General features: G+C 50.0%; 1 protein-coding gene across 4 annotated transcripts in view; it reads right to left on the bottom strand.

Moving 5' to 3' along the window:
• The window catches only part of DDX25 (DEAD-box helicase 25), a 1,022,381-nt gene that overhangs the window by 27,773 nt on the left and 979,807 nt on the right, over positions 1-14,801 (bottom strand). For 2 of the 4 annotated variants that reach the window (XM_069617287.1, XM_069617289.1), the window contains one exon: positions 8,526-8,627. The exons of the other annotated variants lie outside the window; for them this stretch is intronic. In XM_069617287.1, the coding sequence (XP_069473388.1) occupies positions 8,542-8,627 (86 nt within the window). In that variant the 3' untranslated portion in view covers positions 8,526-8,541. The remainder of the gene's footprint in view (positions 1-8,525; positions 8,628-14,801) is intronic. 4 annotated transcript variants of the gene reach the window in all.

Below are 14,801 nucleotides of genomic sequence, written 5' to 3'. Positions count from 1 at the left end.
AACGTTGGTAGTTCTATAGATTGGTTTACGTGGAATTTAGAAATAAATTTCGGAGCAAACCTAGGGTGAGTCCGTAGAACCACTTTATCTTTGTGAACTGTAACGAAGGGGTCTAGAATAGAAAGAGCCTGAAGTTCACTTACTCTCCTGATGGAGGTGATAGCTATTAAAAAAAGCAGTCTTAAGCGTGAGGTGTTTAAGAGATGCTTTGTGCATGGGTTCGAATGGAGAGCCCATGAGTCTGGTGAGTACCACATTAATGTCCCATCCGGGAGCTGGGTCAGCTATCGGGGGGTGTATTCTCTTTACTCCCTCCATGAAGGCTTTTATAACAGGGATCCTCCACCACGACACTTTGAGTTGGGAAGTGGTGTATGCAGAAAGTGCAGCTAGGTGGACTTTAATGGAGTTAAACACTAGACCTGAATCCAATAGGTGGGTCAGGTATAGGACCACATGTGTGGGAGAGCAGTCAATAGGGTTGATGCTTTTACTCCTGCACCAGATGACAAATCTTTTCCACTTGCTAGAATAGCAGTGGCGAGTGTTCGGTTTTCTGGCTTCCCTGAGGATGTCCATGCATCTTTGCGGGAGTTGGAGATGTCCGAACTCTATGATCTCAGGAGCCAAGCTGCTAAGTTCATGTTCTGGGGGCATGGATGCAGAGTCCTGCCCTTGTCCTGAGACAGCATGTTGTACGGGCAGGGGAGTTTTACTGGGGGGGATAGAGACATCTCCATCAAGTGAGCGAACCATGGTTGTCGTGCCCACATTGGGGCCACTAGTATCATGGTCACTTGTTCCTGGTGCATCTTGTGCACCACTTTGTTGAGAAGGGGAGTCGGGGGAAAAGCGTAAACAAATTTCCCTGACCATTGCATCGACAGACCGTTTCCCTTGGATTGGTTCTGGGGGTACCTGGAGGCGTAACTTAGGCAGTGTGAGTTTTCCAGGGTTGCGAAGAGGTCTATTTCTGGGAATCCCCATTGTGTGAAGACGTCGAAGACGATGTCTTCGTGCAGGCGCCATTCGTACTCTTCGGGCAGGGGGAAATCTCTGCTGAGACTGTCTGCCAGCAGATTGAGTTCCCCGGGTACATGTAGTGATAGTAGGAACATGTCCTGTTTGAGAGCCCACTTCCATATATTCTGGGCCAGTCTGGACAGGCCTGGAGAGTGGGTGCCCCCTTGCTTGTTGATGTAGTACATGGCTGTAGTGCTGTCTGTAAGGACCATTACCGTTTTGCCTTGTAGGTGTTCCTGGAAGGCTCTTTCCGCCTTGAACACAGCTAGTAGCTCCAGTAGATTTATGTGTTTGGATGCTACGTTCGGAGTCCACACTCCGTGAGCAGTCTGATGGGATAGGTGCGCCCCCCCATCCTGTGAGGGATGCGTCTGTGGTTAGAGTGGCTTCCGCCGCGGGTGTGGCAAAGGGTTTCCCTTTTTCCATGTTTTCCTTTGTCCACCACCGTAGCGAGAGAACCAAGGCTTGCGAGACCACAACTGGATCCTCCCATAGTCCGCTGGCCTGACACCACTGGCTGTTGAGCCACTCTTGCATTGGGCGCATGCGCAGGCGCGCGTGAGGTACCAAATAAATACACGACGCCATCATTCCTAGCAAGCGCATTGCTTTGCGTACCGTCACCTCTCGACCGGTCACATATTGAGGGATTTGAAACAGCATGTTTTGGACCCTCTCTTTGGAGGGGAAGACGAGGCCGTCCTTTGTTTGAATTAGAGCCCCTAGGAATTGCTTGATTTGACTGGGGTCTAAACTGGACTTCTTTTTGTTGATGGAGAAGCCCAACTGGAACAAAAGGTCTACCGTCTTTTGGGTATTGGAGAAGCATGTTTCGTAAGAATCCCCTGTTATGAGCCAGTCGTCGAGGTAAGGGTAAACTGGGATGGACAACCTGCGCAGGTGGGCCGCTGCCACTGCCAGCACCTTCGTGAATACCCTTGGTGCTGATGCTATTCCGAAGGGTAGCACTTTGAACTGGTAGTGTTTGCCCTCTATCATGAACCTGAGGTATTTTCTGTGCGCTGGCAACATTAAAATATGAAAGTATGCATCTTTCATGTCTAATGTTGTCATGTAATCTCCCTGAGAAAGCAGTGGGATCACTTCCTGTAAGGTTACCATACGAAACTTTTGGGGTTTGATAAACTTGTTCGCTGGGCGCAGATCTAATACAGGGCGCATGGTTAGATCCTTTTTGGGTACAAGGAAGTACACTGAATAAATACCTTCCGTTACCTGAGATAGAGGCACGACCTCTATGGCTCCTTTTTCCAGCAGTTGTTGTACTTCTTGGAGAAGGATGGCAAGATGTTCCGGTGTCATGCGACGTCCCCTCGGGGGTCTGTAGGATGGGGAACTGTTGAATTCGATACAGTATCCGTGGGCTACGGTGGAAAGTACCCAACGGTCTGACGTTATCTCCTCCCATGCAGGAAGAAAGGATGTTATCCGGCCCCCGACCGGTGTTGCATGGGAGGGGACGCGAATCTTCGCGTCACTTGGAGATGTTGGGGGCTTGGGAGCCTCTGGGGGTGGATCCCCGACCTCTCCCCTTACCCCGGCGTTGGCCTCTTTGGCTGTACTGCCCACTATTGGTCTGGTAATTGGTGGCAGGGTATTGTTGATGCTGACTTTGTTGTTGTTGTTGGCCACGAAAAAAGCGTTTGTTGCCATAGCCGCGTCTGGTAGTGGGCTTAGAGATTTGGTCAAGAGTCTTGATAGTATCGAACTCTTTTTTCGCCATCTCTAGAGCTTCATCCACCGCTTTTCCGAATAGGTTAGAGTCTTCCACAGGTTTATTTATTAAAGACGCCTGTGTCTCTGGTTTAAACCCTGAGTTGCGCAGCCATACATGGCGTTTTAGGAGTATTCCCTGCACCAGGGAACGTCCCGCTGTTTCTGCCGCGTCCAGAGAGTTTTTTACAATGCTCTGGTTGACCTGGGTTCCTTCGCCAATAGTTGAAAGTAGGCGTGTACGTAAAGGCTCCGGTGCTTCCTCGGCGTCCTTGCGCAGTTTGGCCCACTGCGCGTCTGCATAGCTAGCAAGCAAAGAATTGTTGTTCGCAATTCTTGCTGAGAAGGCAGCCGAGGAAGTTACTCTTTTTGCAAGGGCATATAGCCTTTTGCCCTCCTTGTCAGGGGGTGCCTCACTGGTGGAAAGTGGTACCCCTGCCCTCTTTCTAGTATTAGATACTACTAGGGAATCCGGAATGGAATGTCCCCTAATGTAGAGCGGGTCTGAGGGAGAAGGAGTGAAAAGTTTTTCAATTCTTGGATTGACCCCTCTGATCAATGCGGGAGTGGCCAGCGAAGGGATGATTCTTCTCTTCACTGAAGCTAGGAGGGGAATGGTCTGGCTGACCGGAGGTTTCTCTTTAATTACTTTTTCCACAAAGTCTAATTCTGGAGAGAGCTCCCCAGTGTCCAGTTCGAAATGTGCTGCTGCTCTGCGCAACAGTGCATTGAAAGTGGGCTGATCGTCAATCGGAGACGTGTTCCTAACCGGTGAATTGTCAGGAGGATTTAGGTCTAGGACATCAGTGTCGGAATACACTGATGGGGATTGCCAGGGGTGCGAAGGTCCTTCTTCAGTGTCTTCTCGGAAGCCTTCTTCTATAATGTCTGGCGTGTCTTCCAGACATTCCTCCCGGTTCTGTCCTACTTGATAGTCTATGAAATCATCCTCCTCCTCCAAGTATACTTCCTCCCCAGTGAGGTCGTATACGTTATGGAAGTCTGAGGCTGTGTCCACCTGGGGATCGACTAGCCTCGGATTTTTGGCCCTGGGGTCCTCCTGAGGCCCTTCTCTAGTCCTCTTGGGAGTTTGAGAGGTCTGGGTATTCATAAATCTTTCCATCCTCTCCATACAGAGGTGGAGTCTTTCCCTGGTTTCATGGGGTACCCCAGAGCGGTCTGGCGGGGGAAAATTAGAGTCATCTAACTGGAAACGGCTCGACCTCTCCCAAAGCGTCAAGGAAAGTGTCCCGTCGCCCTCCGAAAAACCTTCAGGTGTGCTGGGTGACCCCCCGACTGAAGGGGGTAGTCCCTGCCTTTCTTCGGGCTCTTTCGGCGTGTCTTTCGACTTATGCGTAGCACTCGACGTGTTCTTCGGCGTACGCTTCTGGGCGTCGGCTACAGCGATCCTCGCCAAGCTTTCGGCGACTCGTTTGTCGGCGGCAGCTTGCGTTTTCGACGCTATGGGTGTCGAACGTTCTACGTCGGTATGCGCCTTCTGTTGATGCGCGCCGGCCGATGGTTTGGGGGCGGCGCCCTTATTTGCCGAAAGCCCAGTCGCTGGTCGCGGCTGCGGTTGCGAGAGGGGCTTCGAACCCGAACGGTCCGAGGAGGCCGCAGGTGGAACCTGAGTCTCCTTGGGCGCCGAAGCTCTTTTCGTCTTAGACGAAGAAGAGCTGTGGGTTGTGTGCTTATGTGAGTCTTTGTGTGCGTCAGTGTCGCCGGGGTGTTCATCCCCATAAGCAGGGCGTGAGCCAAGCCCGTCGGGGCCGGGGACAGACGACGAAGCGCGCAAGCGCTCCTTAGAGGGGGTTTCGACTTCCGTAGCGGAGGTCGTGTTATCGCGTTCCTCGTCACTGTCGGTGGTAGCAGCGGCGGGTGAACCTTCGGCCTTCGACATCGCGTAGGCCGCCCACCTTTTAACCCTACGGTCTTTTAGAGTTTTAGGCTTAAGAAGCCGACAAGCCGCGCAACCTTCCTCCTTGTGATCGAGGGGCAAGCAGCGGTTACACCGTGAATGCTTGTCCTTCCAAGTAAATTTGCCTTTGCAAAGCGGGCAAAACCTAAATGGTGTCCTCTCCATAGCCGAGGCAATAAATCGCGATAAGCACCCCAAGGGAAAGGAAGGGGAAAGGGAAAGGCATTCTCAGAAAAGACCCAGAGATGTCCCACGACCCCACTCTCCCTACTGTATATGGCCTGCGAGGCCAGGCCACGTGTTCGGCAGCGCCGAAGGATTTCCTCCGCTCGACCCTCCGTCGAAGATTCTTTTCGGCGGAGAACAGCTTACAACTGCGTCGAGGGAGGGATTATTAATATTATGAGAAAAAACGACCAAAGGTCGAGGAGTTGCAATGTCTCTCGAGGAGCTCCGCGTGAAGGCGACCAGAAGCTGGGCGGAAAAAAACAATCTGAGGGACCTCGACGCGTGAGGGATTGTGGGTACAACGCACGTCACTATAGGGATAGTGTTTCATACACGCCTTGTCGACGTCCCCTTTTCGACTACGAAAAACAAAATGCAACACTCCGCAGTGACCACTGGATGTCGGACCTATGCACAGCATGTGATTCTAAGCAGATTAACAAACATCAGAAATATTGTTATATTTCTCAAATAAACCTTTTAAATTGCAAAACAGACCTACTTCTTGGCTCAGTGGGGTCAGTGGGATTCTAAGAGAGGGGTGTTATATAAGGGTTGTCATCCAGAGTACATGAACTGGACCTACAAATATATCAATAAGGGTTTCCCTCAGCATCCCAGACTAGGCTTTGGCTTAGCTGTAGTGTTGAAGTGAAGCCGCTTAACAGTCCCTAGCTTTGGGAATGTCGTCCTCCCCCCTCCTCTGTAGTAGGCATGTCCGTTAAAAAGGTGGCAGGGTTCACTGTTGGAAATTATGATCTCATATGCCGAAGATCTTTGCGTAGTCAGAGTAGATTTCTGACCTTTCCAAAATGGCAAAGAATGTTCCACATACACTGACTGAACACCCAATCACAATTGTAAAACTTTTCTCTATTGCAAAAGCAGCAACTGCTAAAGCTTCCTCGCACAAAAACTGTTACGCTCACCTGATATCCCCGGAGGTGTCTGGAAGGCTCTGAGATCTAGAACCCTGGATGTGTAGTTGCCCAGTGCTGAATAATAAAGCTTAGTTATTTGTAGGGTGAGCTATCCGTCCTGCGTTTCTTCTGCAGGGGCGCTTGACGTTTTTTGGCAAGCTGCCAGAGTTGCTTCACTGGTGCAGTACGCCTTCCTTGTGCCCAGGCCCGCTGTGACCCCGAATCTGCTCGTAGGCAGGTAGGTTTGTTAATTGTAAGTCTTTGTTCTGTTTATGGTGGGAATTCGTTCATCTCTATCTCCTTTTCGGGTGCGAAGGTCTTGATGCTGGCGTGCCGGATGAAGAGGCATGTTTCTAGGTAAGAGAAAGCGCGCAGCGCCTTTATTGTCTTTTGAAGCTAACCTGTGTTTTCTTCCACTTCTCCTCACAGGCCGCTGTGGTGAGGCGAGTAGATGAGCGCGATGAAAAACAGGCCCCCGGAATCTGTTAAGGTAGTACAGCGCTGTGCGGTTGTTTAATATTGAAAGCGAACCTGAATATGTCCCTTTTCCTTTGCAGATGTTGCTGTGGTGCTCCGGATGGAAGCATGGCGTAGCGTGATGGAATTCAGGTAAGACTTTTGGAGTTCAATGTTTTGGAAGCGCGCATTCTAATATTGTTTTTCCCCTTCTCGTTATTGCAGGTCGCAATGTTCGAACAGCAGCTGTGGTAGCGGTTCGCCGGAAGTCCTTAAGCTAGTACTCAAAGGTGAGTGATGTTTCTTCTTCTCTTGGTTTCCACAGATTGCAGCCCAGTTGAGATGCTGAGAGCTGGATGCTGTTTTCTCAGGTAAAACAGAATAATCTAGTTTTTGTAGGATTACAGGAAGATGCTGAAGACCAGGAGCTGGATAAGGTGAGCGTCACGCTGCTGGATGCAGAATAACTCGAAGCATGTTCTGCAGTCAGGGTGTGGTGTATATAGCCCAGGGAAAGTAGTTCCAGGCCTGCCACACCCAAAACACAAGACCACATGGGCTTGGTTCTTAGAACTAGACTGCGTGGGTGCTTCCATGTTGGATTTATAGGCCCATGTACATAAATGGGACCTAGTTTGAACAGCCCTTCCTTCCTACATATGAGCCTGGTGCAAAAGGCGATAAGACTTGCTCCAGGAGCCCTTTTGCAGTGGTTTTAAGGCCCTCAGGGTTCTGGTGGGAGCTTGCTTGTGGCACAACTTGTGCCCCCTCACAGTGGTCATGACAAACTGCCCCTGCATCACTGTCTCCAAAGTGCCGCTATTATAGCCTAATGGTTTATGGCCCCATAGTGCTTTTCTGGGTCAATAACGCCATCAGCGAGGCACCATCTTGACTACCACTTTAGCAACACTCTGGACCTGGGATAAAGCCTGCACTCTCTGAAGGGATTTAAATCAGGCATGGGCCCAAAATCACCAATTGCCCAAGACCCTGCTTTAACCCCAGGCCTACAACCTAGCGCCTTCCAACACTTGACATTGGGTGAACCCCTGAGATTGCGGGATCTCTACGGTGACTGTGGCCGCCTGACCTTTATGGAATGCAAGGAGAAATGTAATCTGCCCGAATCAGAGCACTTTCATTATATCCAACTGTGTCACTGGGGGACTAATATTGCCGTACTTGAAGCAGCATCCAGGCCCCCATCAGGGATAGAACTTAAAATACTAGAGGGGCAAAAGAGACACAGATTAGCCGCATGCTATAGGCTTCTAGAAAGTGCCACGCCGGAGGAGAAACTCCTACATGGTAGCATGGGAAAAAAAGCTGGGTGAGGAGATTCCAGCGGAATCTTGGCAGAGGATATGGCACGCATGTGAGGAACGGGGAGACCTTGCGCATATGTAGTGGCACTGCCCAGTAATACAATCTTTCTGGTTAGAGGTACACTCTAAAATTAAAGACACCACGGGCACCCTCGTCCCCATGGACCCATGGGTCTTACTACTGGGGGATGTCCCAGACAATGGGTCCTTTCCAATGTTAGGGGCTAGAGCCAAACTAACCTCCCAACTGTTTATGGCAGCCTGAATTACCTGAGCAAGCTTTTGGAAGCTAGTGGAGGGTCCACATATCTCCTTACTAGTGGGTGAAGGTGTGGGAACTACTGGGAATGGAAAAACTCACAGCGTTAGCGGAAGGAATGTTGCCCAAGTTCTCAAGTATATGGGGGCCCTTTCTGGAATATGTGGTGGACCAAGAGCAGATGTTCTTTCAGCCACTGCTCTTAAAGCACCTCACAAAGCCATGATTCCATTAAGGGTAACCCAACAGCCAAGTCCATCATGCTTAAGCTAAAGACGGTACTGTCGGCAATGTTTTACTCTAGTGTTTTTTTTTCTTCCATCTTGCTCCTCTCTTCTATCGTCTCTTCTTCACCTCTCTCCCCTCCAGTTCCTCCCAATGATTGTACGGCTGTATGACGCATTACAGTTATTCACTTACAAAACCGAAATTGATGCCATGCTGTTTTCTTTGAAGTCATATGAAGTTATTCTTCTATGTTGATCAGAGTTTCAATAAAATATGTTAGAATAAAAAACACCCTTAATTTATGTCCATTTTAGACAGTGCACGAACAAGGCCAGTGCCTTCAGAAGACAGTTTAGAGCAATGCAGGGATTGGTCAGGAAAAAGGGTGCAATTCTCAGGCCTCAAGCGAGAAATACATTAGAGTTACTCACTGTAGTGACTAGAGTACTAATATTCCATAGTCCCCTTTCCTCCATCCTTGCGGGTGTCCCCCAACATGGGATATAACAGAATTGTACCAGGACGACAAGAGACTAAAGAAGGTGGGCAGAAGAATGTGAAACTCAAGTCATTATGTTCATTTTATTTTGTCTAAAAACATATAGAAACATTGACATTTAATTAATTCTTAAAAAACTTTTTACTAATCATGCATCCATACACTCATTCACTAATATAGTGTCTAAAAGGTACTAAGAAGTTACAACTAGTCATTTCATTAATCTACTTCTTTCATTGTGTTGTTAGTGAATCACATCTTAACATTGTTGATAATAGTTCATTCCAGATAAAATATCGACTATTGGTGCCTAACAATATCAATCTTCTTTGTAATAAAGGCTTCCCAGTTGGTTAATAGTTTCGACTCGACATATTAGGTGTGTCTTCATCAGGATTGGATGAACAATAGCAACATTCTATTAACCAACTGGGAAGCCTTTATTACAAAGAAGATTGATATTGTACCACCTTCTTTAGTCTCTCTCGTCGTCCTGGTACAATTCTGTTATATTATATGTTTCTACCTCTAGGTACCAGTGAAAGTTGAGGTTCCCACCTTGAGTTTGTTGGTTAAGTGCAGCACTTTGCTGTGTGGGGAACAGGGCCCTTTGGTCTTACTCCTTTGTGACTTTACAGAAGCTTTTTCCTCCCTGCGTTTAGGTTCAGTCCACTCATTGTTGGACGGCGTTTGCCCTCCTTGGTACCCCGTTCGCATTATGTCTGCTTCTGATTCAGTGTCATTTAGTGAAGAACAGTTAGCGGAGGCCATTAAGATCCCTTCATTTTTTGACAAACTGCAGTTAGACAATGTGACTGGGGATTATCCAAATATAACCAGTGATAGTATTTTACGTTTAAAGAAAAAGAAATTTAGAACGGAAATGCACAGTCACCTTCTAACAGAATATTTAAAGAAGAATATCATTCCTACGGGATTACTCGTTCGTAACGAGCCCCGTTTATTTGTGGATGACGCTGAATACAAAAATGCGTTCTCCGGCATAGGAACGAAGTGTAGTAGGGACTGGCTGTTACTTACTATAAACACAGCGCTAAAAAAGAGCATGGCTGTTGGGGAAGAGATTCAAAAAGCCGAACTGGCATTTAAGGCAGACAATACCATTTTGAATATTAAAGACAAGTTGGAACTAACTGAGAATCAAGTGACAGATTTCATTAAAATTACCACCTCCAAGAAGATGGAGAAATTGATTAAGGATGTGAAAAATTTCTCTAAAGAGGTGGCATATCCATATTTACATGTGGATTACCAAGGTCCAACCAATTGAGAGATCCAGATAATACCTTGGGTACACGGATTCGAAAAAAAGTCACTTTTTCCGATACTTCATCGGATGAAGGGGATGGTTACCAAAGAGGGAGGGAGAGGGAATCAGCAAAGGCAATATGGATGCAGGATTAGTAAAAAGTTTAAGAATTAAATGTCAATGTTTCTATATGTTTTTTAGACAAATCTAAATAAAATGAACATGACTTGAGTTTCACATTCTTCTGCCCACCTTCTTTAGTCTCTCTCGTCCTCCTGGTACAATTCTGTTATATTATATGTTTCTACCTCTAGGTACCAGTGAAAGTTGAGGTTCCCACCTTGGGTTTGTTAATCCCCCAACATGGGGACAGTACTGGAACTTTGACAGCGAATAAATGAGCTTCACCTTTAAATTTAGTAGAGCACACGGGGCACGGGAACACCCCACCAAGGCCCTCCCTCCGGTGCCTCACCTCGGTCCCCTTTGAACACATTAGATGCTTGGATACCCTTTCCTCCATCCATGTGGTTGGGACGCTTGGATACCATTTCCTGCATCCATGTGAGTGATTCCAACGAACAAGAACATAGGGTGGAGCTGAGACAACCTGCCTCATATCTAGGATGAAGCGAAAAGGTTCTTCAGAACCGCCTGACTGAACTCTGCATCACACCTGGAGCTGGTGTCCAGCGAGGAATGCCTACATTAGGCTGACTGTGTGGCCCAAGTAGCAGCCTTGCTGATGACATCCCAAGCAGCAGGTCTCTGAAATGCGCTGGCTGTGGCCTTAGCTCTGACCGCATGGGCATGAATCCCATCAGGAATAGGTTTGCCCATGTCCGTGTACGCCCCCGAAATCGCCTTAACCATCCAACCAGCAATGGAAGCCTGGGAGCTGGGGGCAGAGCCCTCAAAAAGGCACAAACAATGCCTCCGACTTCCTGATGGATTTCAACCAAGAGAGAAAAAACTTAACCCTTTTGAGGCCCAAGAAATGTAGGGCCCTCTCTGCCTCCGACTCTGGGTTCAGTAAGAACACCGGAAGGAAGATCTCTTGATTCAGATGGAACGGCGAGACCACCTTGGGTAGGAAGTTTGGGTGAGTACACAAGACAACCCTGTTGTGAAACGTGGTGAAGGGCTTGCATGAAGGCAATGCCTGCAGCTCACTAACTCTGCGTGCAGAAGTGAGGGCCACCAACAACACCGTTTTTAGCCTTACCAAGCAGATGTCCACAGAGGTGATCGAATCGAAAGGTTTGCGTTTAAAAGCTGCAAGAACCACATTGAGGTCCCAGACCGGATGAGGCCCATACACTGGAGGAAAAAGGCAAGACAACCCCTTAAGGTGGACCTTAACCACCGGGTTGGCTGCCGAAAACACACGCTCAGAGGAATCCCCAATAGCCACCAAATCTGTGCAGCAAGTATCCACTTAAACTCCCGAGCGAGCCAGGTGTGCAGAAAAGGCCAGTAGGTCATCCAGAGGACAGGTGACAGGTTCCAGACCACTTTCGCGACCCCAATGGCAGAACCTAGTCCTTTTGCTCTTATACTGGGACAGAGTTGAGGGCCTCCAGGCCTGCTGAATGATGTCCCAGTAATCAGAAAATTGAGCATGCTGAAGCCTTGGCTGATCAGGAACCAGGCTCAGCTTGGCAGGGTCTGGGTGTTCCAATTCCCCACCCCGCTGTGTCAGGAAACCCCTGCTGGGGATCGGAAGATGGACGGGACCCCGGGAGAACAACTGCAGCAGCTCTGAAAACCAGGGTTTGGAAGGCCAGTGGGGGCAACCTGGATGAGGCTGCAGCCCACTGAGGCCTGGAACTTGCAGAGAGTCAGTTGGAGCAGAGGGGTGGGCGGGAAAGAATAACACCTGCGGCTGTTACAAAAAGACCGGGAAGGCATCTACCAGCGACCCCCAACCTGCCCATGAGACAAACTGGAGGCACTTGGCATTCCGGGGAGATGCGAACAAATTAGGTCAGTGAACCCCCAAAGCTGGAACAGGGCCAATAAGCAGTAGTTGTGCAACTCCCACTCGTAGGTGTTGAACCCCGAACGACTCAGCTGATCCGCTTCTGCATTGCTGTCACAGGCAGGTGGACTGCCAGAATCCAAATCGCCTCTGTCAGGGCCCACTCCGATCGAAACCGCTCCATGCAGAGGAGGGGGTATGGGGAGGTGCCACTTTACTTGCTCTTGTAAACATCATAGTAGAATTGTCCACCTTGATCCAAACTGACTTGGCCCTGAGGAGGGGCAAAAATGCATTGAGAGCCAAGCCAACTGCCCTGAGCTCAGGCAGATCGATATGTAGGAGGGCTTCTGTCCTGTACCATGCTCCATGAATTGCATAGCCCTCCAGAGCAGCCCCCTAGCCTGAAAGAGAGGAGTCCATCGTCACCACCAGGGTAGGCTCCCGTCGGGTGAAGGGCTCTCCCACTGAAACATTGCCATCCATCAGCCACCAGCAAAGATCGGGCAGAAGGAGCGGCGGTTTAGGGATCCTGTCTGACTGAGACCCACCTCCTGATCCGAATTGGCCGCCAGTTGGAGGTAGAGACGCCTCATCTTGAGGCAGACATGCTGTATAGTGAGCACGCAGGAGGCCATCAGGGCCAAAATGTGCTGGAACCACCATGCCGATGTGGTCGTGTTGGCCAAAAAGTACCCAACTGCCTTGCGGAGGGATAGAAGCCTCTTGAGCGTAGGTAGTGTTCCAACGCACCCCTAGAAAGACCAGTTCCTGAGATGGGCACAACTGTGATTCCCTCCAGTTGAGGGGGGAAGGGCGAAGAGAGAAACTCTGACAAAGGGTATCCTCCAGTCCCTGGCGGGAGCGTACCACCCATTGGAGTGACCCCACCCTCACCAACCAGTCGTCCAAGTAAGGATATAGATGATGGCCATCGAAGCGGAGAAGGCCTGCCACTGTGTTCATCAACTTCGTGAGACACGAGGGGCTGAGTTCAGGCCGAAGGGCAGCACCATGTACTGAAAGTGGTATGACAATTGTGAACCACAGAAACCTCTGATGCAGTTGATATATGGGTACATTCAGGTATGCATCCTTGAGGTCCAGGGAACACATTCAGTGCCCTGCACACAGCAAGACAGTTTTAGAAATGGCAGGTCCAGGACTACCCTCAGGCCAGCCTGGTTGTTCTTGGGTACCACAAAAATCCTAGAATAGTAACCAAAGCCCGTGTCTACAAGAGTAACCGGTTGTATAGCCTGCATCTCCAAGAGCGAAAGGACCTTCCGTAAAAGAGCCTGATGAAGCGGAGGAGAGGATGGAGGTGGTATAGGAAGAAAAAGACTGAAGCCCATGGAGACGACCGAGAGGATTCACGGGTTGCTGAAGAGACTTCTAGGTATCCTGGAACAAAGCCATACGGATCCCCACAGACTAGCGGTGTTCCCGTCCTGGATGCCACTGATTCTTGGCAGTAGAGGAGGGAGAACGGAAAAACTAGTGCGACACTCTGCTGCTTCCTCCGGTTGTCGCTGGGTGACCCGTCAGGCCTCCATGTCCCGCGGTCTTGGAACCCCTTGAAGCCAGAGAAAGCAGGGGGCATGAACTCAGTCCTACCCTGGGATTGAGTGAAGGAATTTGACATGGTTTTGTCAGGAGGGCCAAGAACTTGCCGGTTTGAGTGGAGGTTTTCTTCTTTGTCAATTCGTCATCAGTGGACAAATGAAGGTTTACACCCTCAAAGAGCACATGCAGGACCCACTCCTGCACGTCAGATGAAAACTTTGGGGCATGCATCCATGCTGTTGTCCTCATCTCGACCCCAAGGCACAGCCCTCTGCTGGCTATGTCGAAGACCAAGGACTTCATGAGGTCCTGCGCAATAGCACAGGTATCTGCCAGACAAGCTTGCTTGTCGAAGAGAGTTTGGGCAGAAATTCAGAGCTGCTGCCACAGCATCTCATTAGCTGCAGCCAAGAGGGTGTCCACGCTGTCTTCACGCAGATGCAGTCCTGAGATGGCATAACAGCGCTTTCCCCAAGGACTTTGTCTCGGAGAGGCAACTGGAGGTGGCTTTCATGGAAGACGATGGTTTAGAATATGAGGCCACAACCACCATAGAAGAATGGGCTGCAAGTAGGAGGCAAGGAGGATTTGCTCCCCGTCTGTCAGCCTAAACCCGCTTCCAACTTCTTGTTCATTTGGGTGTCGGCCATGGGCTTCTCCCAGATCTTCTGCGCCACTTGCAGGACATCCTTCTCGAGGGCAATGCCAGACCAGGATCATGATATTTTGGCAGAGACCTCAGCTAGCACACCCAACTCCTGGGGGGATTCCTCGTGCAGAGGGACCCTCCTCTCCCCCAAGAATTTCAATGGCCCTAAAGGCAGTCATGAAAGGCCTTAAAGGATGCAGAGAGCTCATCGTCCTGGGCCTCATCATTGTCATCGTCGCCATCACACCCCCCCCTCCACCCACTCATTACAGACCGAGGGAAATCTGGGCCCTAGGACACAGGTGTCAGCGGAGCACTCACCTGCCCCCCAAAGCCGCAGACAGGTCAAATGGCCGTTGAGTGGGAGGCATGGGTGGTACAGGAGGGAGGTGGCGGGGGACAACCGCTGGGGCCTGAACGGGTGGAGGAAGTGGAACCAGGAGGAGCAGGAGCAGTACCTAGAGGGGGCCAGGGCGGTGCCCCCTGCGGGATGACCTTCACAATGTCCTTCAGGAGCCCCTTCATCTGAGGGGAACGCATGAGGAGGAGGAAGTGCTCAAAGAAGTGGTCCTCACAAGCCGCTGAATCCCTATGGGCCCTGCCCTCCGAGGCGCCTAGCCTCAGCGCCTAGTAAAATTGCTGAGGCGCATGGTGCGTGTAGCTGTATGGCTGTTATGGGTAGATGTAGCCCTGAGGGGGCCAGAAACCTGCACCGTCGGCTCCGCTGGCGCTTCTGGAGAGA

This window comes from Ambystoma mexicanum, chromosome 9, assembly GCF_040938575.1.
Source record: "Ambystoma mexicanum isolate Mex_15411 chromosome 9, UKY_AmexF1_1, whole genome shotgun sequence".
Classification (NCBI taxonomy): domain Eukaryota; kingdom Metazoa; phylum Chordata; class Amphibia; order Caudata; family Ambystomatidae; genus Ambystoma; species Ambystoma mexicanum.
This window is presented reverse-complemented; position numbering and strand designations above follow the sequence as displayed.